The sequence below is a fragment of the Coregonus lavaretus genome (genome assembly GCF_964263955.1).
Source record: "Coregonus lavaretus genome assembly, chromosome: 19".
NCBI lineage: Eukaryota > Metazoa > Chordata > Actinopteri > Salmoniformes > Salmonidae > Coregonus > Coregonus lavaretus.
In genome coordinates, this window is record NC_140006.1 from 18,038,068 (window position 1) to 18,063,199 (window position 25,132).

The following is a 25,132-nucleotide window of genomic DNA, read 5'->3' on the forward strand; positions in this document are numbered from 1 at the left end:
ATACGGACTTTCAGCTCCCTCCAAATATTTTCTATTGGGTTCAGGTCTGGAGACTGGCTAGGCCACTCCAGGACCTTGAGATGCTTCTTACGGAGCCACTCCTTAGTTGCCCTGGCTGTGTGTTTCGGGTCGTTGTCATGCTGGAAGACCCAGCCACGACCCATCTTCAATGCTCTTACTGAGGGAAGGAGGTTGTTGGCCAAGATCTCACGATACATGGCCCCATCCATCCTCCCCTCAATACGGTGCAGTCGTCCTGTCCCCTTTGCAGAAAAGCATCCCCAAAGAATGATGTTTCCACCTCCATGCTTCACGGTTGGGATGGTGTTCTTGGGGTTGTACTCATCCTTCTTCTTCCTCCAAACACGGCAAGTGGAGTTTAGACCAAAAAGCTCTATTTTTGTCTCACCAGACCACATTACCTTCTCCCATTCCTCCTCTGGACCATCCAGATGGTCATTGGCAAACTTCAGACGGGCCTGGACATGCGCTGGCTTGAGCAGGGGGACCTTGCGTGCGCTGCAGGATTTTAATCCATGACGGCGTAGTGTGTTACTAATGGTTTTCTTTGAGACTGTGGTCCCAGCTCTCTTCAGGTCATTGACCAGGTCCTGCCGTGTAGTTCTGGGCTGATCCCTCACCTTCCTCATGATCATTGATGCCCCACGAGGTGAGATCTTGCATGGAGCCCCAGACCGAGGGTGATTGACGTCATCTTGAACTTCTTCCATTTTCTAATAATTGCGCCAACAGTTGTTGCCTTCTCACCAAGCTGCTTGCCTATTGTCCTGTAGCCCATCCCAGCCTTGTGCAGGTCTACAATTTTATCCCTGATGTCCTTACACAGCTCTCTGGTCTTGGCCATTGTGCAGAGATTGGAGTCTGTTTGATTGAGTGTGCGGACAGGTGTCTTTTATACAGGTAACGAGTTCAAACAGGTGCAGTTAATACAGGTAATGAGTGGAGAACAGGAGGGCTTCTTAAAGACAAACTAACAGGTCTGTGAGAGCAGGAATTCTTACTGATTGGTAGGTGGTAGGTGATCAGGTCATGCAATGAAATGCAAATTAATTACTTAACAATCATACAATGTGATTTTTTTGGATTTTTGTTTTAGATTCCGTCTCTCACAGTTGAAGTGTACCTATGATAAAAATTACAGACCTCTACATGCTTTGTAAGTAGGAAAACCTGCAAAATCGGCAGTGTATCAAATACATGTTCTCCCCACTGTATGAGCTCAACAAACATATAGTTTGTCTTTTCCTACCAGGGGCTTCTATTTCGGTTTTCTTTTCTACTGTCTCTTCCTTCTGGGGCTCCAGTTTGGGGACAGCAGTAGCAGCAGGCTTCACAGCTATGGCAAAATACCAAAATGACTACCGGTATATGATTTAACTTCATCATCTGTCTAGTAAGCAGAATGCTAAACCAAAAGCATGAGAGCATGAACATGAATTCCCAATTTCATACAACGGTCTTCAAAGAGAGAAACCAGTGACACAGACTGCCAATACATAGCCTACACTGCAAGTGAGGGACAAAGAGTAAACAGAATACGTTTACTGGACACACTAACAGGACCACAGGATGAAGAAGAGACCCAAAAATGAGCCATACAATGCTAAAGCCACAATTGAGGTTTGGGAGTGGCAGGAGCAGCAGGCTTAGAGATGATGACAAAACACTAAAATGACTATATGCCCCCAAAATGTGCCCCACAATGCTAAAGCCATGAATGACGTTCACTTGAACAGATAGGCCAAAGAGCAGCAGTATTTGAATTGATGCGACAGACTACACACAGCTCATCTTTCCTACCAGGTCCTTCTACTGTTTTCATTTCTACCTTTCTTTTCTGTCACCTCCTTTTGGGGCTCCAATTTCAGGGTGGCAGGAAAAACAGGCTTAGAGACCATGACAAAACACCAAAATGACTACCAGTATATAATTGAACTTAATCAGTTTCTAGAAAGCAGATAACGCAATAAATCATGTGACAGTATAAATGTGAATTTAAATTATGTCATACAGTGGAGGCAGGTGGGAGGAGCTATAGTAGGACGGGCTCATTGTAATGGCTGGAATGGAATGAATGGAACAGATCAAACATATGGAAACCACATTTGTCTCTGTTCCAATAATTCCATTCCAGCCATTACAATAAGCCCGTCCTCCTATTGCTCCTCCCACCAGTCTCCACTGACGACATATAACAAAACGTTTTTAAACAGACACACACCGCCATTCAAATCAGGGGAAAACAAATAAGACCAAGCAAAAACTTTTTGGAATATGTCAAGTAAGAAAACCCTTACTTGACACATACTAAGAGGATCACAAGATGAAGCACAAACCCCACAAATGAGCCACACAGTGACAAAGCCACAAACAATGTTCACTTGAACAGATAGGCCAACGAGCAGCAGTTCCTATCTGACTGCAATTATCCACCAGATTCAAAAACACAATTACTTACAGCAACACCAGAATACAGTATTTACATTGCTGTGACAGACAATGCACAGATATGAGCTCAACAGACAAGAGATACTTTTGGTCATGTAGTGTATGTGGAAACCTGCTCGTCGAACATCTCATTCCAAAATCATGGGCATTAATATGGAGTTGGTTCCCCCTTTGCTGCTATAACAGCCTCCACTCTTCTGGGAAGGCTTTCCACTAGATGTTGGAACATTGCTGTTGGGACTTGCTTCCATTCAGCCACAAGATCATTAGTGAGGTCGGGCACTGACGTTGGGCGATTAGGCCTGGCTCGCAGTTGGCTTTACAATTCATCCCAAAGGTGTTCGATGGGGTTGATGTCAGGGCTCTGTGCAGGCCAGTCAAGTTCTTCCATACCGATCTCAACAAAACATTTCTGTATGGACCTCGTTTGTGCATTGGGGCATTGTCATGCTGAAACAGGAAAAGGCCTTCCCCAAACTGTTGCCACAAAGTTGGAAGCACAGAATCATCTAGAATGTCATTGTATGCTGTAGCATTAAGATTTCCCTTCACTAAGGGGCCTATCCTGAACCATGAAAAAGAGCCCTGCTCGGCCATGGAAACCCATTTCATAAAGCTCCCGACTAACAGTTATTGTGCTGACATTGCTTCCAGAGGCTGTTTGGAACTCGGAAGTGAGTGTTGCAATTGAGGACAAATGATTTTTACGAGCTACGCGCTTGAGCACTCGGTGCTCCCGTTCTGTGAGCTTGTGTGGCCTACCACTTCGCGGCTGAGTCGTTGTTGCTCCTAGAAGTTTCCACTTCACAATAACAGCCCTTACAGTTGACCGGGGCAGCTCTAGCAGGGCATAAATGTGACGAACTGACTTGTTGGAAGGTGGCATCCTATGACTGTGTCACGTCGAAAGTCACTGAGCTCTTCAGTAAGGTCATTCTACTGCCAATGTTTGTCTATGGAGATTGCATGGCTGTGTGCTCGATTTTATACACCTGTCAGCAACAGGTGAGGCTGAAATAGCCGAATCCACTAATTTGAAGGGGTGTCCACATACTTTCGTATATATAGTGAAGCTCATATTTTTCTACCAGGGGCTTCTACCATGGTCTTCTTCTCTACTGTCTCCTTCTGAGGCTCAGTTTTGGGCATGGCAGGAGCAATAGGGCCGCAGACTATTACAAAACACCATAATAACTAAACAACTTTACTTCAACAAGTAACCAGAAATATATTTTTTTACCATAGTTTTCAACTACTGTCTTTTCAACTGACTCCTTCTGGGGTTCTGGTTTGGGGGCAGCAGGAACAGCAGGCTTCAAAGCAATGACTAAACACCATAATAACTCAATATTCTATAGCTAAACTCCAGAATGATCTCAACAGAGAGCATATCTCATCTTTTCCTATCATGGGCTTCTACTACTGTCTTCTTTTCAACTGTCGCCTTATGGGGCTCTTTGGTCTCCTGTTGTTTGTGAATGACTGGAGGAGCTGGGGGTTGAAACATTTCACTTTAGATCCAACTCTGAGCTGAGTATGCTCACAAAAGGCAAGCCCACAAAGGGAAGCAGAGACTCCAAAATAAGGACAGGCCACTCTAAGCAAAGGTGACATTGTGCACAGACAATGTTTACATACATATAAAAACATAGCAAGAAACACAATCTGTAGTATATATCTGTTTCTAAGACTGAGTTATAACCTGTCTATAACCAATTTTCTCTTACCCTTAATCTTGAGACTGGCTGTAGTCTTCTGGTCTCCACACATACAGCTGTAGTCTCCACTGTCCTCTGGTACTACTTTGCTGATCAGGAGTTCACTCACAGATTCTTTCTGTTTCATCTGGTACCTTTCTCCAGACTTTAACACCTGTGTTCCTTTCCTCCATTCCACAGGGACCCCAGGTTTAGAGAGCTCACAGTGCAGGGTAACATTGCTCCCCTCCTCAGCCTCCTGGCTCTCCAGTTTATGTTTGAAGGTCACAAGTTGGGCTGTGGAACCATTAGTGGGTTAGTTGTGAATGAAAGTGTAAAAAAAACGAACAACTAAAATCACCATTGCATAGTCAATGGAACACCCACAAAGGAACAAGGAACAAAGCAATACAAATACAAACAAATTATAGAAACAACCAATCTGTAACACCATGACTCAAACCAATATACACAAAGACACACAAACACTGAAACAGACTACCCACAGACACCCAGAGACACAAACAAAAAGACAGACATAACATTACAGTTCCTTAAACATGACAAAGTCAACCAACAAATCAACATCATAATCAACAACTGCTGGACACCCATATATAAAAATAAAATAAACATTCTGCTTGACAATACACTGAACTTCCATTTGAAACATTGTATACCAGTAACAGGGCATCGCGGGGACGAAAGCACAACAGCTTTGCATATACAGTATGATAAATAGTTAATAACATGTCTTCCTCCTACCCTTAATCTTGAGACTGGCTGTAGTCTTCAAGTCTCCACACATACAGCTGTAGTCTCCACTGTCCTCTGGTGCTACTTTGCTGATCAGGAGTTCACTCACAGATTCTTTCTGTTTCATCTGGTACTTTTCTCCAGACTTCAGCACCTGTGTTCCCTTCCTCCATTCCACAGGGACCCCAGGTTTAGAAAGCTCACAGTGCAGGGTAACACTGCCCCCCTCCTTAGCCTCCTGGCTCTCCAGCTTGTGTTTGAACGTCACTGGTTGGGCTGAGGATTAAAACATTACCATGTATTTTGATATAAAACAGAAAAATAATTTGACATGAGTGCAACTTCTAAACCAACATCTAAAATCACAACAGCTGTGATGGAAACAGGTATCTTTTGTACAATTTTATAAATGCCAACATAATTTGTTCGTTCGACATGGTGGGATCATTTTGTGTCAGTAAAATGAATTATGTGAGAAATGGTGGTGGAAACGCCTATTTGCGCAAAAATTGATATAATAACCATCATATCGAAGTAAACTTGGAGTCAAGCGATGATATGGTGTGTGGTCCTCCCACTACGACTCAGGAAACCATGCCATTTATTAGGCTACAGACAAAATAATTTATGATGAACTTCAAAGGGTGGTAAAAGTGCATGGTGATCTTGATGCTACTTTCCAATAAATATTGAGGGTCTTATTCTGGTGAGATGATGATCGATGCCATTTGACAAATAAAAATATTCTCGCTCTTATCAATAATAATCTCAAAGAGTAGACTAGCCTACCCACACTGTATCTGCGAGCTGTTGCTAGAGCGCACGTACCAAGACCAGAGTAAGCACATTTGCTATTTAACGCAACAGTTTTTGCGACAAAACTGTCGGTAGAATTAAAAATGCTATGGAAACACATTGAACTTTCTATTTTTATTCGGTATATGAAAACTGAAGCGAAAAAGTTACTTTTGTGTGCACTATGTCATCACGCACTAACTTTTATCAGCAACAAGTCCGTTTGGTGGAAATACACCACTGGTAGGAAAATGTGCATATTTTCTTTATGCAGATTGTTTTATATTTGCATGAAAATCTGTCGGCAGTTGGATGGAAACCTAGCTAATGACATGGTTCAAAGCTCAGGTAATCCAAACACAGAGACAAAGTGACCAAAATGAACAAAACTCTGAGACATGTAGGCAATATGTAAAGCTGGATATTTCCTGTTCTGCCAATATATGACCGTACTCAGGAGCAATTGTGCAGTCCAAAACATTTGACAAAACAGATCAAAAAGAGTTGGATCAACAGAAAGACACACACAGATGGACAAATTGAAGACAGAGACAGACCACACGCAAAGACAAAACTGAACTGAAATAGAGACAAAACACAGACAGAGACAGATCATATGTAGGAACATACAGCACAAAGACAAATAAGACAAAATCATATTTCTGAGGAAAACAATATTGATTCCTAAAATTATAATAATATGCATATGCCAATAATGATAATGACTCAAAAGAAAGTGTTAAACAACATTTGTGTGCATACAGTAACAACAAGTGTCACCCTACCCTTAATCTTGAGACTGGCTGTAGTCTTCTGGTCTCCACACATACAGCTGTAGTCTCCACTGTCCTCTGGTACTACTTTGCTGATCAGGAGTTCACTCACAGATTCTTTCTGCTTAATCTGGTATTTTTCTCCAGACTTCAGCACCTGTGTTCCCTTCCTCCATTCCACAGGGACCCCAGGTTTAGAGAGCTCACAGTGCAGGGTAACACTGCCCCCCTCTTCAGCCTCCTGGTTCCCCAGCTTTTGTTTGAATGTAACAGGTTGGGCTGGGGATTCAAAATAAACCATATAAAATACATTAAAAAACAATAGGCCTAACCAATCATATGAGGCAATCAGACATGAGTGCATCCTCTAAAACCATGAGAATGGCACAGTTTAAAAAACAGGTACTTAAATAATGAACCCAAACACAGAAACAGAGACAGAATGATCACTAACAAAGACTAACAACATGATCAAAACAATGAAAACACACAGACTACAAAGACACAAAGATCAACTGGACGGAGACAGATAACAAACAGAGACAGTCATAGACAAATGGCTGGGAATACTTCTAAGCTTAAACACTGGATTTTCAGGCAATGCAGAACCTGCTGCTGACACTGAATCACAAAAACATACAAAATTAAACAAAGCCAAGATGACAACTATACCTATTCAACACAATCAAAGCCATTATACCAAACCAACTTCTTAAAAATAATCTACTGAATCACACTTGAAACTTGATAATGGCACTGAAAAAGACAGTACAGAACAACTTCAGCGGAACATACAGTAGCTATTCAATGACAACAATCTGCCTCTTACCCTTAATCTTGAGACTGGCTGTAGTCTTCAAGTCTCCACACATACAGCTGTAGTCTCCACTGTCCTCTGGTACTACTTTGCTGATCAGGAGTTCACTCACAGATTCTTTCTGTTTCATATGGTACTTTTCTCCAGACTTCAGCACCTGTGTTCCCTTCCTCCATTCCACAGGGACCCCAGGTTTAGAAAGCTCACAGTGCAGGGTAACACTGCCACCCTCCTTAGCCTCCTGGTTCTCCAGCTTGTGTTTGAAGGTCAAAGGTAACGCTAACAAACCATTGGATTAAATATGCAATTATACTGTATTTACAATAACTAAAAACATGTTTTCTACCAACACATGACACTACATATATCAATTTGAGTGACTGAGCCCCTGTAAACACAAACTTCCCAACATTCCCATTGACCAAGACTATGTATCCATACCATTGATGTTTATAGTCGCTGTGGTCTTCTGGTCTCCACACTCACAGGAGTACTCTCCACTGTCTTCAACCTTCAGATGTTTTATCTGAAGCTCGCAGGAGGCATCTTTTTGCTTTATCTCATATTTATCTCCAGCTTTGAGATTCTCAGTGCCTTTCTTCCACTGAACCTTGGCCCCAGGTTTGGATAACACAGAACAGAGAGTGATACTCTCCCCTTCCTTGGCCTGCTGGTTCATCAGCTTTTGTTTAAAGCTGGCAGGCAAGGCTAGAAAAATAAGAACAGGCCCAAATTCATTAACAATCAGTCAAAACATTCTCTTTGAAATCTTCAGTTGTGATGGAAGTGGAAAAGCAGCAAAATGGTGGAGAAACAATGGGTAATGGACGATGATAGTGATCCAGATGCTTTCATGCTGTCCTTTGGAACAGCATGAAAGATGATTCGAATGATTGGGTGGGTCAATGAAACAGATGACTTGTTAAATGAAGATAGTAATCAAACCAGTACAGAAATAAACATGGTCTTCACAGCTGAACACCACCACAAAACAAAATGAAATCCTTCCAGTGCACAAAGGATAAGCAGCATACAGAGAGAGGCATTTGTTGAGCTTTTGGCAGCACTTATGCAACAATGGCTTTGCATTCAGGTACCCATCTACACATGAACAATATTCAGAATAGTTTTCAGATAGGAATCATTTCTTAGTTTATTTTCCAGGACACAATAGAAGCATAATCATTGATGGTGCAGCTGTATAACTTTTTGAGGATCTGGGGACCCATGCCAAATCTTTTCAGTCTCCTGAGGGGGAAAAGGCATTGTCTTGCCCTCTTCAAGACTTCCTTGGTGTGTTTGGACCATGATAGTTTGTTGGTGATGTGGACACCAAGGAACTTGAAACTCTCGACCCGCTCCACTACAGCCTGGTCGATGTGAATGGGGGAGTGTTCAGCCCTCCTTTTCCTGTAGTCCACGATCAGCTCCTTTGTCTTGCTCACGTTGAGGGAGAGGTTGTTTTCCTGGCACCACATTGCCAGGTCAAGGACCTCCTCCCTATAGGCTGTCTCATCGTTGTCGGTGATCAGGCCTACCAGCGTTGTGTCGTCAGCAAACTTAATGATGGTGTTGGAGTCGTGCTTGGCCATGCAGTCATGGGTGAACAGGGAGTACAGGAGGGGACTAAGCACGCACCTCTGAAGGGCCCCCATGTTTAGGATCAGCATGGCATATGTGTTGTTGCCTACCCTTACCACCTGGGGGCGGCCCGTCAGGAAGTCCAGGATCCAGTTGCAGAGGGAGGTGTTTAGTCCCAGGGTCCTTAGCTTAGTGATGAGCTTTGTGGGCACTATGGTGTTGAACGCTAAGCTGTAGTCAATGAACAGCATTCTCACATAGGTGTTCCTTTTGTCCACATGGGAAAGGGCAGTGTGGAGTGCGATTGAGAATGCGTAATCTGTGGATCTGTTGGGGTGGTATGCGAATTGGATTGGGTCTAGGGTTTCCGGGATGATGGTGTTGATATGAGCCATGACCAGCCTTTCAAAGCAATTCATGGCTACAGATGTGAGTGCTACGGGGCGGTATTCATTTAGGCAGGTTACCTTCGCTTTCTTGGACACAGGGACTATGGTAGTTTGCTTGAAACATGTAGGTATTACAGACTCGGTCAGGGAGAGGTTGAAAATGTCAGTGAAGACACTTGCCAGTTGGTCCGCGCATGCTCTGAGTACACGTCCTGGTAATCCGTCTGGCCCCGCAGCCGTGTGAATGTTGACCTGTTTAAAGGTCTTACTCACATCGGCTACGGCGAGCCTGATCCCACAGTCGTCCGGAACAGCTGGTGCTCTCATGCATGCTTCAGTGTTGCTTGTCTCGAACCAAGCATAAAAGGCATTTAGCCTGTCTGGTAGACTTGCGTCACTGGGCAGCTCGCGGCTGGGTTTCCCTTTGTAGTCCGTAATACGAATATGAATAATAGTCTGGCTACGAAAAATATAGATGAAATCTGGTGAGCTAATAAACTGGACACCTAAGAATCAGGGATGCCGCTGTACATGAAGTATCCATCCTTCAATAATCGAATCTTTCTCTCTTGACTCTGAGGACCCAAAGATGAGAGAATGATGAACAAGACCAACAAAGACCATTACGGTATGGTTGACTGCGATCTGATGGTATGAATGGTGCCACAGGTATCGAGGACACCACCTGGGGGGTGTCACTAATGATATTGCATAAATTGTGCATTTTACAATGCACACTGCAACGACGAGTCTAGATGAACGTTAAAAGTCAAGCAAGTATCATTTCAATTTCAGAGAAACTAAAGAAGAGGGAAAATGCAGTGATGCACTTCCATCTCTGGTATCTACTACAGCTATAGATCTGCCATAGATCTAGATAGGACAGGGGGACCCAGGATTGTTATGAGGGTGCCCAGATCCCTCTAGCCCCCATATAATTCGAACCATGGCTCCTGCCATGGGAGTTACCTTTGACCATTAGTGAAGTGTACGCGCTCTTATCCCCAATCACCACATAGACGGTGCCTGAGTCCATAAGTGTCAGCTCCCTCACGGTGAATGAGAAGATTCCCCCCTCAGATACCTGGATCTCATTGAGGGGGCTGGGCTGCAGAGGGATTTGGTCTAGGCACCACTGCACCAGATAGGGCAGGTCCAGGGGGCTGACAAGGCACCTAAACATGTCAGAGTCCCCCTTGAAACAGTCAACGTCCTGGGGTGGCTCCACTATGAACACTGTCTGACCTGGATGAAACACATCTTAGACAATGACGGGAAGCACAGACAAGGGCACATGCTGTTCTGAGCATAATGTGTGTCTTGTCCAACAACCAGAATGGGATTAGACAGTAGGAAGGAATGATCTCCCAAATGTTAAAACATTTAGCATATAGTAAGGCAAAACAAAGGGACATGAATAATGCTCAGTTAAGTTGCATCGTATGAATGTTGTCTGTTCAAGAAGACAAGCAGGAGAGTCAATCTTAGATGTTACAATGTCAGCTCCAAGAGACCACAAACAAATTATGGCTCATATAACCCCTAGTATTATTCAAATAGCGATCATTAAAAGTTGTCAGAGGCAACCAAATCGCTCACAAGACATTTGAAGAAGCATCTAAATTCTCAACATAAATTCAAAGCTCTGTGCCCTGCTATGCACAGCAGTCAGCAGGTCAGCAAATCTTTAATTTACAGTGTCTGTAATTACTACATAAAAAATGTTATTAACATACAGTATGAATGTGCAAAACCATACAATAATTTCAGTCAAAGGTCATATCAATTCACTATAAATTGTTTGGTGATCTCATAGTAATTGAAAGCACTATATAAAAAAAAGATCTATACTGTATATAGACCATAGTCTTACCTTTGACTGTCACCTTCCCCGTCATCTTGGCGGTGCCCACATCACAGGTGTAAGTGCCGCTGTCTTTCTCCTCCAGCTGTTTGATAGTGAGGGTGAGGACGGTCTCCTTCTGGCTCATCTCGTAGCGTCCCCCGGCCTTGAGCTCTACGCCTCCCTTGGACCAGGTGGGCTTGGAGGCAGGCTGGGCTGTCTCACACTGCAGGGTCACTGAGCCCTTCTCCTCCGCCTCGCTGTCCTTCAACTCCTTGATAAACTTGTGGACTGGCTCTGAGGAAAGGGACATTCAGGTAGGAGCACAGCAGAGACCATTGAGGTAGGAGAGGAAGCATTTTTTGTTATTTAACATTAAAAAGCAGTCACAGTTGAAAAGTGGTAGTTCATGGTCAATGATACCTGAATATCCAATAATCAACAACCGTTAAACAATTGAAGGTGTCTGTGAAGGGAACTTGTCAGACTTACCTTTGATCTCCAGCTTGGCCTTGGTAGTGGCCCCTCCGATGACCTCACAACTATATTCCCCAGAGTCCTGAACAGTGACACTGTGGATGGTCAACTTTATGACCCTCTCCTCTTTACTGATCTCATACTTCTCACTCTTCCTGATGTCCTTCCCATCCTTGGCCCACTGGACGTTGGCCCTGGTCTGTGTGACCTCACAGGTGAACACAGCATCCTCCCCTGAGACTACACTAATGCTCTGCAGCTCCCGTGATACAGATTGGGCTTTGCCTGGAACAAAGGACAATTATAGTTCCTCAATTTCCTGGCTCAATTTCCTTTCAATTACAGCAACAAACAAACTAAGAAATGTGTTAATTTTCTCCCAATGGTCTACATACCCAACTTTGCGATAACCTCAGGGATCAGTTGAATAAAGTCTCAAAACTATGAACGCTAAAACCCATGCAGATTGATGTAAGAACCTCAACTGGTACAGACGTCTGACCTTCAACAGCTAAGGTAGTCTTGGAGATCAGGTTCTTGATGCTGAAGACCACCTCACCAGCATCGGCTGGCGTCACATCCTTGATAACCAGCATGTACTTGCGACCTGTACTGGAGACCTGGAAGCGTCCTCCGTTAGCCACGGTCTGGCCATTCAAGGTCCAGGAACACTCGTCAGTGCTTTCCCGTGACAGAATACACTGAAAGCTACATGTCTCTCCCTCCATCGCCTCCATGGACTTCAACTGCTTGGTGATACCTATGCTTAGGTCTACATAAAGGGTGGAGAGAGGAGTTTTTGTTTCAAAGACGTGATGACACAATTGCTGTAGAGGCTTCAGCACACTATACTCATTTGTTTGCAAGTTATGCAGCTTCATCATACACACCTCTCACAGTGACCTTTGACTTGGAAAGCTCAGTTCCCAGGTCGCAGCTGTACTCCCCTGCATCTTCCTTGTTAACATCCTTGATGATCAGACCCAGGGACTTGCCTGTGTGCAGGACCTCATACTTAGACCCAGTGGTCAGCATCGTACCATCTTTCCTCCAGGTGGGGGAGACCCTGGGCTTGGAGGCCTCACACGCCAGGGTGATCATACCTTTCACCTCTCCCACCACGTCATCCAGAGACTTGAGGAACACTGCACGCTTCTCTGGAGGAATGCAAATGGAGAGCACAACCACCAGTCAAAGATGTATAACATATTCTTTAGTCCCACTTCTACACTACAGTATTTTCACTTGGACCAAATTAGCTCATGAGTCCTTACCTTTGACTTTTAGGGTCACAGCCTCCTTGATTTCCCTGACCTTGAAGGTGACGGTGCCCCCATCCTCAGGTGCCAGGTTCTTGAGTGTGAGCGTGTGCACTTTGCCCATGTGTGTGATGGTGTTGACCTCGTTGGAGAAGAGTGTTTTTTCATTGAGCAGCCATTGCACCTCCTCATCAGTGTAGTTGATCTCACAGGTGAACACTGCATCACTGTCCTCATCCACCTCTGCGTCCACCAGGTGTTTGGTGATCTCCACTTTCCGAACTGCAATAACCCACAGCACACATCTCATTTGAACCATCAATGCTCAGCAAAGGAATCAGCATTGAAGTCAAATCAACACCAAAAAGCGATACAAAACGTACCCTCTACAGTGAGAGTGGCTTTGGTCTCGGCAGCAGCCGACTGACAGCGGTACTCCCCAGTGTCTTCCCCAGTCAGCTTCTGGATGGTCAGCTGAGCCCGCACAGCGTCCTGTTTCAGGTTGTACTTGTCTGAAGCAGCCAGGAGGGTTTGGCCTTTGAACCAGCTCACCTCTTTGGGTGTGGCGGAGAACTTGCAGCTCAGAGTGGCTGAGCCCTTCTCCTTGGCTGTCATATCTTTAATGGTCTCTACCACCTCAAGAGGGCGCTCTGTAGTTGAGAGAATAAGAAGAACAAACAGCTCTGATCATAGGCAAGTCATATAGCATGCTCCTAACCCACTTCTGGGTTTAATCTGGTTGTAATAACGTCATTTCAACCAGCTATACCCACTGAGAACATGGTAGTCTGACATAACCATTTGGTTCCATGCTCTGTGTATGGAGAAGCCTCTGACCTTTGACAGTGAGCTGGGCCACAGACTTGCTCTTGCCAGCCATGAACTGGACAGGTCCCGTCATGGAGGCCTTGGTCTTCTTGAAGGTGAGGCGGTGCATGGTGCCCTCCTTCTCCATCTCCACGTCATCGCTCTCCTGCACGGCCACACCATTCAGAGTCCACTTGGGGGGCTTGACTGAGTCGATGTTGATCTCCACCTCGAAGAAGGCGGCGAAGGGCTCGGTCACTTCCACGGCACTTAGCTCTCGTACGATGCTGATGACCTGCTCTAGAGGGACCACGGATACAGAGGGTTTAGGTCATACTTAAGGTAAAATCACTCTTAATTACACTTTAGGGATCTGTTAAGAGTGCGATTTCCATTCACTCATTGACTTGTAGTCCTGTGTCCTGAAGTATTGATACGTGCTAAAAGAGATTCGTAAGTGTATTTTTATAAAGCCACATCATACTTTATAAAAATACACTTCATAGAAAATTCTTACATGTTTACAATAGACAATGTCCTGGTTTTCCTCCTGTTACCTTCCACAAGAAGTTTACAGGATGTCTTGTCATCGATGGCGTCACAGATGTAAGTATCCTCATCGTCCGAGCACACGTCGTTTATGGTGAGTTTGCAGTATATACCCTCACTGCTGATCTCGTGCTTCTTGCTGGGCTTGATCTCCTTCTTGTTCTTGTACCACTTGACCTTGGCGCTGGCCCGGGACACTTGGCATTCCAAGAACCCACGGTGTGTATGCAAGGCTAACTTATCCCTGAGCTTCTTCACAAACTGGACAGGGAGCTCTACAGTAACAATAACAACCATATCAATACAAGGAAGCCATACTTAGCAGTACCACAGAAGCATATCAAAACACTATCATACATCAAAGCAGTAAACAGCACTAAACTAACAGTCTACAGGGAACAGAAAGTACTCAACAGGGGTCAGCACGCCAAAGAAAACAACTCCACATCTCCCTGTGCAATTCACATCCACAGGCTCCCCCAAGGAACAGTGATTTCTCATGTGCTGTCTTCCATCAACTCCAACATCCTGAGGGGCTCGGATAGCCACTGCATGACCTTCTTATTCCTGGCCTGGTACAGAGGGATCGCCATAAACAACACGAGAGCAAGCTCCCGAGGGTGGTCAGGTCACCCTAGGATCTGGGTTCTGTGGTTCAGGTTTCCAGAGGATGTTAAGCAGCCGTACGTCAAAGAAAGACAGCACCATGGATTCCCGGAGAAACCTCTACAAATTGTTAAGGATGTAGCCTTCTGGCCAGGGATTCAAAAGACAAAAATTCCAGTCTAAAAGAGGCCAATGCAGTATCATCCCCACAGACGTTTGGCTGCTGAACCAAAATAAACCTCAGGAAAACAACACAGAGGACAGACTGACTGACTGCCTGAGCAATTGACTAACTGGATCAGTTGACATCATCTTTTTCAGATTGGAGTTATGGATATAGAACTGCATTCACCATTGGCATGTTTAATGAGTGCTAGTTAATTCTTTGAATTTGTTATGTACAGTATATTGTGATGTGCTGACCTGAACATGTTATTCTATCCTATGGTGCATAGCATATCGTGCCGTAAATACCATGCTATAGGGAATGCATGCTGGAAATAGACTTGTTTCTTTACCTTTCACTGTCAGTTTGGCTGTTGAAGAGGCCTTTTCAGCTGTGAATTTAATCTCAGCCATGTCTTCTAGTGTCACCGACTTAAACAGCAGCACATAGATTTTACCTTTAATTGAAAGAAGGCAACTTATAAGAACAGTACTGAATGTTAAAACAATGAAATAGTAAATTAGCCCTAATTGATCATTGATAATAATTCAAAACCTGTGTATTACTAAAATTGACATTTAAAATTAAAATTGACATGTGTGTATTCTCCTCACCCTCTTGTCTCATCTTGATGTTGTCACCGACTTTGAGTTTGGTGTCGCCTTTGAACCACTGGCAGTCCACTTCATCATAAGAGATCTCACAGAAGAACGAAGCGCTCTCCTTCTCCATCACCTCCACGTCCTCAAGCTTCTTCACTATCTTAATGTCTCGGGCTGTGGAGCGAGAAGCACAAGAGACAATAAAAAGAGACATTAGAAAGTCTTCAACACATCTAATGCTGAATGGAATATGGCCTGTTCTTTTACATTGATTTATAGCTATGTACAGTGGGGTCTGAAATGATTGACACCCTTGTTAAAGATTAGCAGAAATGACTGTATAAAATAAATAATTCAAATAATGCGCTATATTGTAGGCTGAAGAAAATTGGGAGATTATATTATTTTATACTAATACAATTACTCAGACAAAGAGATTTTGTTTAACAAGTAACATATTTGTTTTCGCAAAAATGTAGGGGTCAAAATTATTGACATCCCTGTTTTCAATTCCTTTCAATACCTCACCTTGCAAGGATAACAGCACTGAGCCTTTTTATGAGTTGAAGAACACATTGTATTTGTATTTATTAGGGATCCCCATTAGCTGCTGTCCAAACACATTAAGGTACTTACATCACACATAAAACAAAAGATAAAACAATACATCATATAACATTATTTCACCACTAAATATCTACAATACAAAATGTAAAATACCACCATACACCAATATTACAATGTACGTGTGTGTAGAGTGAGTGTGCTAGCTTGTGTGTGCGTATGCGTGTGTCTGTACCTGTGTGTGTCTCTTCACAGTTTCCGCTGTTCCATAAGGTGTATTTGTATCTGTTTTTTAATCTGATACTACTGCTTGCATCAGTTACCTGATGTGGAATAGAGTCCCATGTAGTCATGGCTCTATGTAGTACTATGTGCCTCCCATAGTCTGTTCTGGACTTGAGGATTGTGAAGAGACCTCTGTTGACATGTCTTGTGGGGTATACATGGGTGTCCGAGCTGTGTGCTAGTAGTTTAAACAGATAGCTCGGTGCATTCAGCTTGTCAACACTTATTACAAAAACAAGTAGAGACAAAGTTAATCTCTCCTCCACTTTGAGCCATGAGAGATTGATATGCATATTATTAATGTTAGCTCTCCATGTACATCTTAGGGCCAGCCGTGCTGCCTTGTTCTGAGCCAATTGTAATTTTCCTGTCCCTCTTTGTGGCACCTGACCACACAACTGAACAGTAGTCCAGGTGCGACAAAACTATGGCCTATAGGACCTGCCTTGTTGATAGTGTTGTTAAGAAGGCAGAGCAGCGCTTTATTATGGACAGACTTCTCCCCATCTTAGCTATTGTTGTACCAATATGTTTTGACCATGACAGTTTACAATCCAGGGTTACTCCAAGCAGTTTAGTCACCTCACCTTGCTCAATTTCCACATTATTCATTACAAGATTTAGTTGAGTTTTAGGGTTTAGTGAATGATTTGTCCCAAATACAATGCTTTTAGTTTTTGAAATATTTATTCCATACTTATTCCTTGCCACCCATTCTGAAACTAACTGCAGCTGTAATTTCAGTCGCTGTAGTAGCTGACGTGTATAGTGTTGAGTCATCCGCATACATAGACACACTGGCTTTGTCACGATCGTCGGGAACAGATGAGGACCAAGGCGCAGCGTTGCAGGCAAACATACTCTTTATTGAGCGAAACGCGATCAAAACAACAAAGACAGTAACGTGACAGTACACGGTCAAACACAACCAACTTGAAACAAGAACCCACAAAAAACAAAGGAAAAACCGACAGTTTAAATATGGCTCCCAATCAGAGACAACCAGCAAACAGCTGACACTCGTTGCCTCTGATTGGGAGTCACTCAGGCCAACATAGAAATAGAGAACATAGATCTACACACCCTGGCTCAACATAACAGTGTCCCCAGAGCCAGGGCGTGACAGTACCCCCCCCTAAAGGCGCGGACTCCGACCGCGCCAACTAAATACCACAGGGGAGGGACCGGGTGGGCACTCCGCATTGGCGGCGGATCCGGCTCTGGACCCGATCCCCACTCCCTCTCCAACCCCCCAAAGTACCCCTGGTCCGGTCTGGCCCCGCTGGCCGGAGCCGGACTGACGACACGCACCCCTGGCTTGGTGCGTGGAGCAGGAACGGACCGGACCGGGCTGACGATGCGCACCCCTGGCTTGGTGCGTGGAGTAGCAACTGGCCGGACCGGGCTGACGATACACACCCCTGGCTTGGTGCGTGGAGCAGGAATGGACCGGACCGGGCTGACGATGCGCACCCCTGGCTTGGTGCGTGGAGTAGCAACTGGCCGGACCGGGCTGACGATGCGCACCCCTGGCTTGGTGCGTGGAGGAGGAACGGGCCGAGCCGGGCTGACGAGATGCACCACAGACTTGGTGCGGGGAGCAGGAATGGGCCGGACTGGGCTGACGAAGCGTACCACAGGCTCGATGCGGAGAGCAGGAACAGGCCGGACCGGGCTGGCGACGCGCCCCATTGGCTTGGTGCGGGGAGCAGGAGCGGGCCGGACCGGGCTGGCGACGCGCACCATTGGCTTGGTGCGGGGAGCAGGAAAGGGCCGGACCGGGCTGGCGACGCGCACCATTGGCTTGGTGCGGGGAGCAGGAAAGGGCCGGACCGGGCTGGCGACGCGCACCATTGACCTGGTGCGGAGAGCAGGAACAGAACGGGCCGGGCTGGCGACGCGCACCATTGGCCTGGTGCGGGGAGCAGGAACAGGCCGGGCCGGGCTGGCGACGCGCACCACAGGCTCGGTGCGGGGAGCAGGAACAGGCCGGGCCGGGCTGACGACACGCACCACAGGCTCGATGCGAGGAACAGGGACAGGCCGGACCGTACTGGGGACACACACCACTGGCCCTATGCAGGGATCAGGAACGGGCCGGACCGGACTGGTAATACACCCCAGTACCTCTCGCAGAGCCTCCACACTTTCCTTCCCCTTTAACACCAGTGGCCCCCGTAACCTGGCGGCCTCCTCTGTCAACCCGCTGGACCGCTCTATCGCGGGCTCCTGCTGCCCCGACGTCCACGTCGTGAGCCCCCCCCTAAAAAATGTCTGGGTGTCTCTCCTCCCCGTGGACCAGGCCTCCCTAGTTCTCGCCAGACTCTCACCCCACTGCTCCAAAGTCCAACCACTCTGCTCTTCACTTGGCTTGGCCCAGTCGAAACTCTTAATCCATTGCTCCATAGACCAGCCTCTCTGCTCTTCACTTGGCTGGGCCCAGTCGAGACTCCTACTCCACTGATCCCAGGTCCATCCTCTCTCCTCTTCACGCTGCTTGGTCCTGTCTTGGTGGGTTCTTCTGTCACGATCGTCGGGAACAGATGAGGACCAAGGCGCAGCGTTGCAGGCAAACATACTCTTTATTGAGCGAAACGCGATCAAAACAACAAAGACGGTAACGTGACAGTACACGGTCAAACACAACCAACTTGAAACAAGAACCCACAAAAAACAAAGGAAAAACCGACAGTTTAAATATGGCTCCCAATCAGAGACAACCAGCAAACAGCTGACACTCGTTGCCTCTGATTGGGAGTCACTCAGGCCAACATAGAAATAGAGAACATAGATCTACACACCCTGGCTCAACATAACAGTGTCCCCAGAGCCAGGGCGTGACAGGCTTTACTCAGTGTCATGTCATTAATAAAAATTGAAAAAAGTAAGGGGCCTAGACAGCTGCCCTGGGGAACTCCTGATTCTACCTGGATTATGTTGGAGAGGCTCCCATTAAAGAACACCCTCTGTGTTCTGTTAGACAGGTAACTCTTTATCCACAATATAGCAGGGGGTGTAAATCCATAACACATACGTTTTTCCAGCAGCAGGCTATGATCGATAATGTCAAAAGCTGCACTGAAGTCTAACAAAACACCTCCCACAATCATTTTATCACCAATTTCTCTCAACCAATCATCAGTAATTTGTTAATTTGTGTAAGTGCTGTGCTTGTTGGACGTCCTTCCCTATAAGCGTGCTGAAAGTATGTTGTCAATTTGTTTACTGTAAAATAGCATTGTATCTGGTCAAACACCATTTTTTCCAAAAGCTTACTAAGGGTTGGTAACAGGCTGATTGGTCGCTATTCTTGGGTAGCGGAATGACTTTTGCATCCCTCCAGGCCTGAGGGCACACACTTTCTAGTAGGCTTAGATTGAAGATATGGCAAATAGGAGTGGCAATAACGTCCGCTATGATCCTCAGTAATTTTCCATCCAAGTTGTCAGACCTCGGTGGCTTGTCATTGTTGATAGACAATAATTATTTCACCTCTTCCACACTCATTTTACAGAATTCATAATTTGGTCAGTTATACTTGGATGTGTAGTGTCGGCGTTTGTTGCTGGCATGCCATGCCTAAATTTGCTAATCTTGCCAATGAAAAAATCATTAAAGTAGTTGGCAATGTCAGATGGTTTTGTGATGAATGAGCCATCTGATTCAATGAATGATGGAGCGGAGTTTGCCTTTTGGCCAAAATTTCATTTAAGGCGTTCCAAAGCTTTTTACTATCATTCATCTTTGTTTCATAGTATAGTTTCTTCTTCTTTGTATTCAGTTTAGTCACATGATTTCTCAATTGTAAGGGATTGTAGACCATTCCTACATACAGAATCCTTCGAGATCCTTGATATCTTTATTTTGCGCTTATGAACTGCCCTCTTCAATTAAAACCACATGTTTTCAATGGGTTTAAAGTCCGGAGACTGAATATTAGCATTTTGCAACCCATACAAAAACCAGTGGTTTGAATTGAAGAGGGCAGTCCAATAGCACAGACTAAGGATATCAAGGATCTGGAAGGATTCTATATGGAGGAATGGTCTAAGATCCCTGTCAATGTGTTCTCCAACTCATAACACATTTGTAGAAAAAGCCTCAATGCCGTAAGACTTTTAAGCAGGTCAACATTCACAAGGCCGCAGGGCCAGATGGATTACCAGGACGTGTACTCCGAGCATGCGCTGACCAACTGGCAAGTGTCTTCAATGACATTTTCAACATGTCCCTGACTGAGTCTGTAATACCAACATGTTTCAAGCAGACCACCATAGTCCCTGTGCGCAAGAACACTAAGATAACCTGCCTAAATGACTACCGACCCGTAGCACTCACATCTGTAGCCATGAAGTGCCTTGAAAGGCTGGTCATGGCTCACATCAACACCATTATCCCAGAAACCCTAGACCCACTCCAATTTGCATACCGCCCCAACATATCCACAGATGATGCAATCTCTATTGCACTCCACACTGCCCTTTCCCACCTGAACAAGAGGAACACCTACATGAGAATGCTATTCATTGACTACAGCTCAGCATTCAACACCATAGTGCCCTCAAAGCTCATCACTAAGCTAAGGACCCTGGGACTAAACACCTACCTCTGCAACTACATCCTGGAATTCCTGACGGGCCGCCACCAGGTGGTAAGGGTAAGTAACAACACATCTGCCACGCTGATCCTCAACACGGGGGCCCTTCAGGGGTGCGTGCTCAGTCCCCTCCTGTACTCCCTGTTCACCCATGACTGCAAGGCCAGGCACGACTCCAACACCATCATTAAGTTTTCCGACGACACAACAGTTGTAGGCCTGATCACCAACAATGATGAGACAGCCTATAGGGAGGAGGTCAGAGACCTGGCCGTGTAGTGCCAGGAAAACAACCTCTCTCTCAATGGAATCAAGACAAAGGAGATGATTGTGGACTACAGTAAAATAAATGTGTCAAAGACTCCAGTCACCCTAGTCATAGACTCTTCTCTCTGCTACCGCATGGCAAGCGGTACCGGAATGCCAAGTCTAGGTCCAAAAGGCTTCTTAACAGCTTCTACCCCCAAGCCATAAGACTCCTGAACAGCTAATCATGGCTACCCGGACTATTTGCATTGCCCATTCCCCCCCCCCCACCCCACCCCCTCTTTTACGCTGCTGCTACTCTATTTATTATCTATACATAGTCACTTTAACTCTACCCACATGTACATATTACCTCAATTACCTCGACTAACCAGTGCCCCCGCACATTGACTCTGTACCGCTACCCCCTGTATATAGCCTCCCTACTGTTATTTTATTTTACTGCTGCTTTTTAATTATTTGCCTTTTTTTAAATTTACTTAACACTTTTTTTATTTTCTTAAAACTGCATTGTTGGTTAAGGTCTTGTAACTAAGCATTTCACTGTAAGGTCTACACCTGTAGTATTCGGCGCATGTGGCAAATACAATTTGATTTGATTTGATTCTCGCAAGGTGAGGTATTGACAGTTATTGAAAACTAGGGTGTCAATAATTTTGAGATTTCTTTTTAAATCACTTGTTAAACAAAATCTATTTCTCTGAGCAATTGTATTAGTATAAAATAATATAATTTCCCAATTGTTTTGAGCATGCAATATAGCTTAATATTTGAATTATTTATTTTATACAGTCATTTTCACTCATCTTTATCAAGGGTGTCAATAAGATCGGACCCCACTCTATCTGGTTAGAAGGAGGTCTGTTATTATTAAAGTGAGACATGCACTATTTTTAACTACCTGTACAACAAAGTACTGTACAACTATCATTGACAAGCCTATAAAATCAATGGATTTTACTACACAATCAGTATCATTGGATTGCATAATATAGAGTGTATTGTATCATATGAATAACATGTGGGGACTCATACCATGAACAGTGAGTTTAGCTGATGTGTTGTCATCAGACGTTTGGCAGACATATGTGCCCTCATCCTCTTGGGAACATTTGTGGATTAGCAGGCTTCGTTTGCAGCCCTGGGAGTAGATGCGAAAGTTCTTTCCTGGTTTTAGTTCCATGTCACCCTAAGGAACAGTGGTCTTTTAGTAAAAATGATTTATTCACTTTGTATACACAATTATGACAAAGCAAATTGCTGACATTGAACACTTTCTCGCTTTTCATGACTGGATATTCGTCTAGAGTTCTATGATTTACTGGAATATGTTTTCTCACCTTGAACCACTTGACCTCAGCATTAGCTCTGGACACCTCACACTCAAGCGTAGCCTTCTCCTTCTCTGGGGCTTTGACATCCTCCATGAGTTTAGAGATCATAGCAGCAGGTTCTATAAGAACCACAACACCAATAAGCACAACATTCAAATAACAGGTGCCACCTCAGTTAGCACTCAACTCGATTAATGGTTTACTGTTCGTCGAAAATGGATATAACCTACCTGTAACAATGAGCTTGGCAGAAGTTTTGACCCCCTCTGCTTGGAAGGCAATAGTTCCTGCGTCCTCCATCTTGATTTGGGATAGTGTCAGGGCGTGTTTCTTTCCCAGGGCTGTGATGCGGCAGTTGGACCCTGCCTTGAACTTGACCCTGTCCCTGGTCCAGGAGCCCTCCACGTCAGCCTGGCTGAGCTCCACCTCAAGGGTCACTGTCTCCTTCTCATGGGCCTTGACCTCCGGCAGCAGGTCCTTCACCACCTCAATCTTCTTCACTGTGAAATACAGACAGAGGGAATGTTTAGGTGTGTTGGAATATGCATAACATTATAGATTATACAGCATCATCAGTAAGTGTCCTGTGCATCTCTTCATGGCACTGAAACTGTAGATATAAGTAGTCTGAGTATCTGTGTGGGGATCAACTGTTCTATCAAACTGCATGTAATATTAGAGGTCCTCTGTGGTCCTCTGTAGCTCAATTGGTAGAGCATCTTGCTTGTAACGCCAGGGTAGTGGGTTCGATCCCCGGGACCACCTATATGCTAAATGGCATATTATTATTATTAGAGAATACTGTCTGTGGCTTACTATACTAAATAGGGGCTATTTACTGTATACAGTGCCATCAGGAAGTATTCACGCCCCTTGACTTTCTCCACATTTTGTTGTGGGATTAAAATTGATTTAATTGTCAACAATCTACACAAAATACTATGTAATGTCAAAGTGGAAGAAAAATTATAACATTTGTAAAAATATAATAATAATGATTAGATAAGTATTCAACCCCCAGAGTCAATACATGTTAATCAATCAAATGTATTTATAAAGCCCTTTTTACAACAGCAGATGTCACAAAGAGCTTTTACAGAAACCCAGCCTAAAACCCCAAAAAGCAAGCAATGCAGATGTAGAAGCACGGTGGCTAGGAAAAACTAGAAAGGCAGGAACCTAGGAAGAAACCTAGAGAGGAAGCAGGCTCTGAGGGGTGACCAGTCCTCTTATGGCTGTGCCGGGTGGAGATTATAAGAGTACATGGCCATTAAGGCCAGATCGTTCTTCAAGATGTTCAAACGTTCATAGATGACCAGCAGGGTCAAACAATAATCACAGTGGTTGTAGCGGGTGCAACAGGTCAGCACCTCAGGAGTGAATGTCAGTTAGATTTTCATAGCCAAGCATTCAGGGGTCGAGACAGCAGGTGCGGTAGAGAGGGAGAGAGAGGGGAAGGGAGAGCTAGAGAGAGGGAGAGAGAGGGTCGAAAACAGCAGGTCTGGGACAAGGTAGCACGTCCGGTGAACAGGTCAGGGTTCCATAGCCGCAGGCAGAACAGTTGAAACTGGAGCAGCAGCACGACAATGTAGCACGTCCAGTGATGTTAGAATCATCTTTGGCAGTGGTTACAGCTGTGAGTCTTTCTAGGTAAGTCTCTAAGAGCGTTCCACACATGGTGTGAATTATGGGGGAGCCCTGAATGAGACGTTAGCTCCCCTAAATGCAACAAAAGTCAGACTTTGGGGGGGGGGGGGGGGGGGGGGGGGGGGGGATGGTTGGGGGGGGTCTCTAAATAATGCTAATTTAACCATTCTCCTATTTCTTTAAAATGCAGTGGTAAATACAGTATGTTTTACAGTGGTAAATATGAAAATAAAATCTTCCAATTAAACAAACACCCCCACCTCTCTGTCATGGTTTAAACCATTTATTTCTATGTGGCAGCGCTGTCGGTCTCAGCTGAACACCTTTACGCATAGATTTTCCTTTGTACGTCATCATTTTTCGCATTTGTTTGCCATGCGTCCTTGATAAAAAATTGCCTATACCTTCATTCCAATGCATTAGCTGTATCCGTTGATATATCAATGTTTGCTTTTGTCAGTCAGCTGTTCAGAGCGCTCATTGCTTTGTTTTTGAGGTGCGTGCGGGTACAGGTGTTTTCCGTGCCATACGTGGCAAGAAGTAGTAGACCATTTATTTAGCTTTATTACTTTCTATCAATATTAGTTTTCTTTACTGGATGACCTTATGCTGGAATTGTTTTGGAGTGGATGAACATGTCTACTTTTTGAAGTGATTTGTTTGACAATCAGATGAAAATGTAATGACTGGTTGTGTTCATGCCACATTAAAAGGTAATAAAAAAAATATTATGTATTTATTATTAGGCCCTTTATTATTAGGCCCTCATTAGAGAGACCCCCCCCCCCCCCCCCCCCCCATTTGGCCATTATTATTTTCAAAATTCTTCAAGCTCTGTCAAATTCGTTGATG

At 44.7% G+C, this 25,132-nt stretch overlaps 1 protein-coding gene across 1 annotated transcript in view; it reads right to left on the reverse strand.

Annotated features, from left to right (window-relative positions):
• The window catches only part of LOC311146575 (obscurin-like), a gene marked incomplete at both ends in the record, with an annotated part of 97,377 nt that overhangs the window by 48,669 nt on the left and 23,576 nt on the right, over positions 1–25,132 (reverse strand). The window contains 18 exons of the mRNA XM_084183093.1: positions 4,197–4,463; positions 4,932–5,198; positions 6,503–6,769; positions 7,320–7,586; positions 7,749–8,015; positions 11,151–11,417; positions 11,613–11,882; positions 12,100–12,369; positions 12,488–12,754; positions 12,872–13,138; positions 13,240–13,506; positions 13,694–13,963; positions 14,221–14,487; positions 15,337–15,441; positions 15,599–15,760; positions 22,335–22,488; positions 22,640–22,752; positions 22,864–23,133. Coding sequence (XP_084039219.1) covers positions 4,197–4,463; positions 4,932–5,198; positions 6,503–6,769; positions 7,320–7,586; positions 7,749–8,015; positions 11,151–11,417; positions 11,613–11,882; positions 12,100–12,369; positions 12,488–12,754; positions 12,872–13,138; positions 13,240–13,506; positions 13,694–13,963; positions 14,221–14,487; positions 15,337–15,441; positions 15,599–15,760; positions 22,335–22,488; positions 22,640–22,752; positions 22,864–23,133 — 4,284 coding nt within the window. The remainder of the gene's footprint in view (positions 1–4,196; positions 4,464–4,931; positions 5,199–6,502; positions 6,770–7,319; positions 7,587–7,748; positions 8,016–11,150; positions 11,418–11,612; positions 11,883–12,099; positions 12,370–12,487; positions 12,755–12,871; positions 13,139–13,239; positions 13,507–13,693; positions 13,964–14,220; positions 14,488–15,336; positions 15,442–15,598; positions 15,761–22,334; positions 22,489–22,639; positions 22,753–22,863; positions 23,134–25,132) is intronic.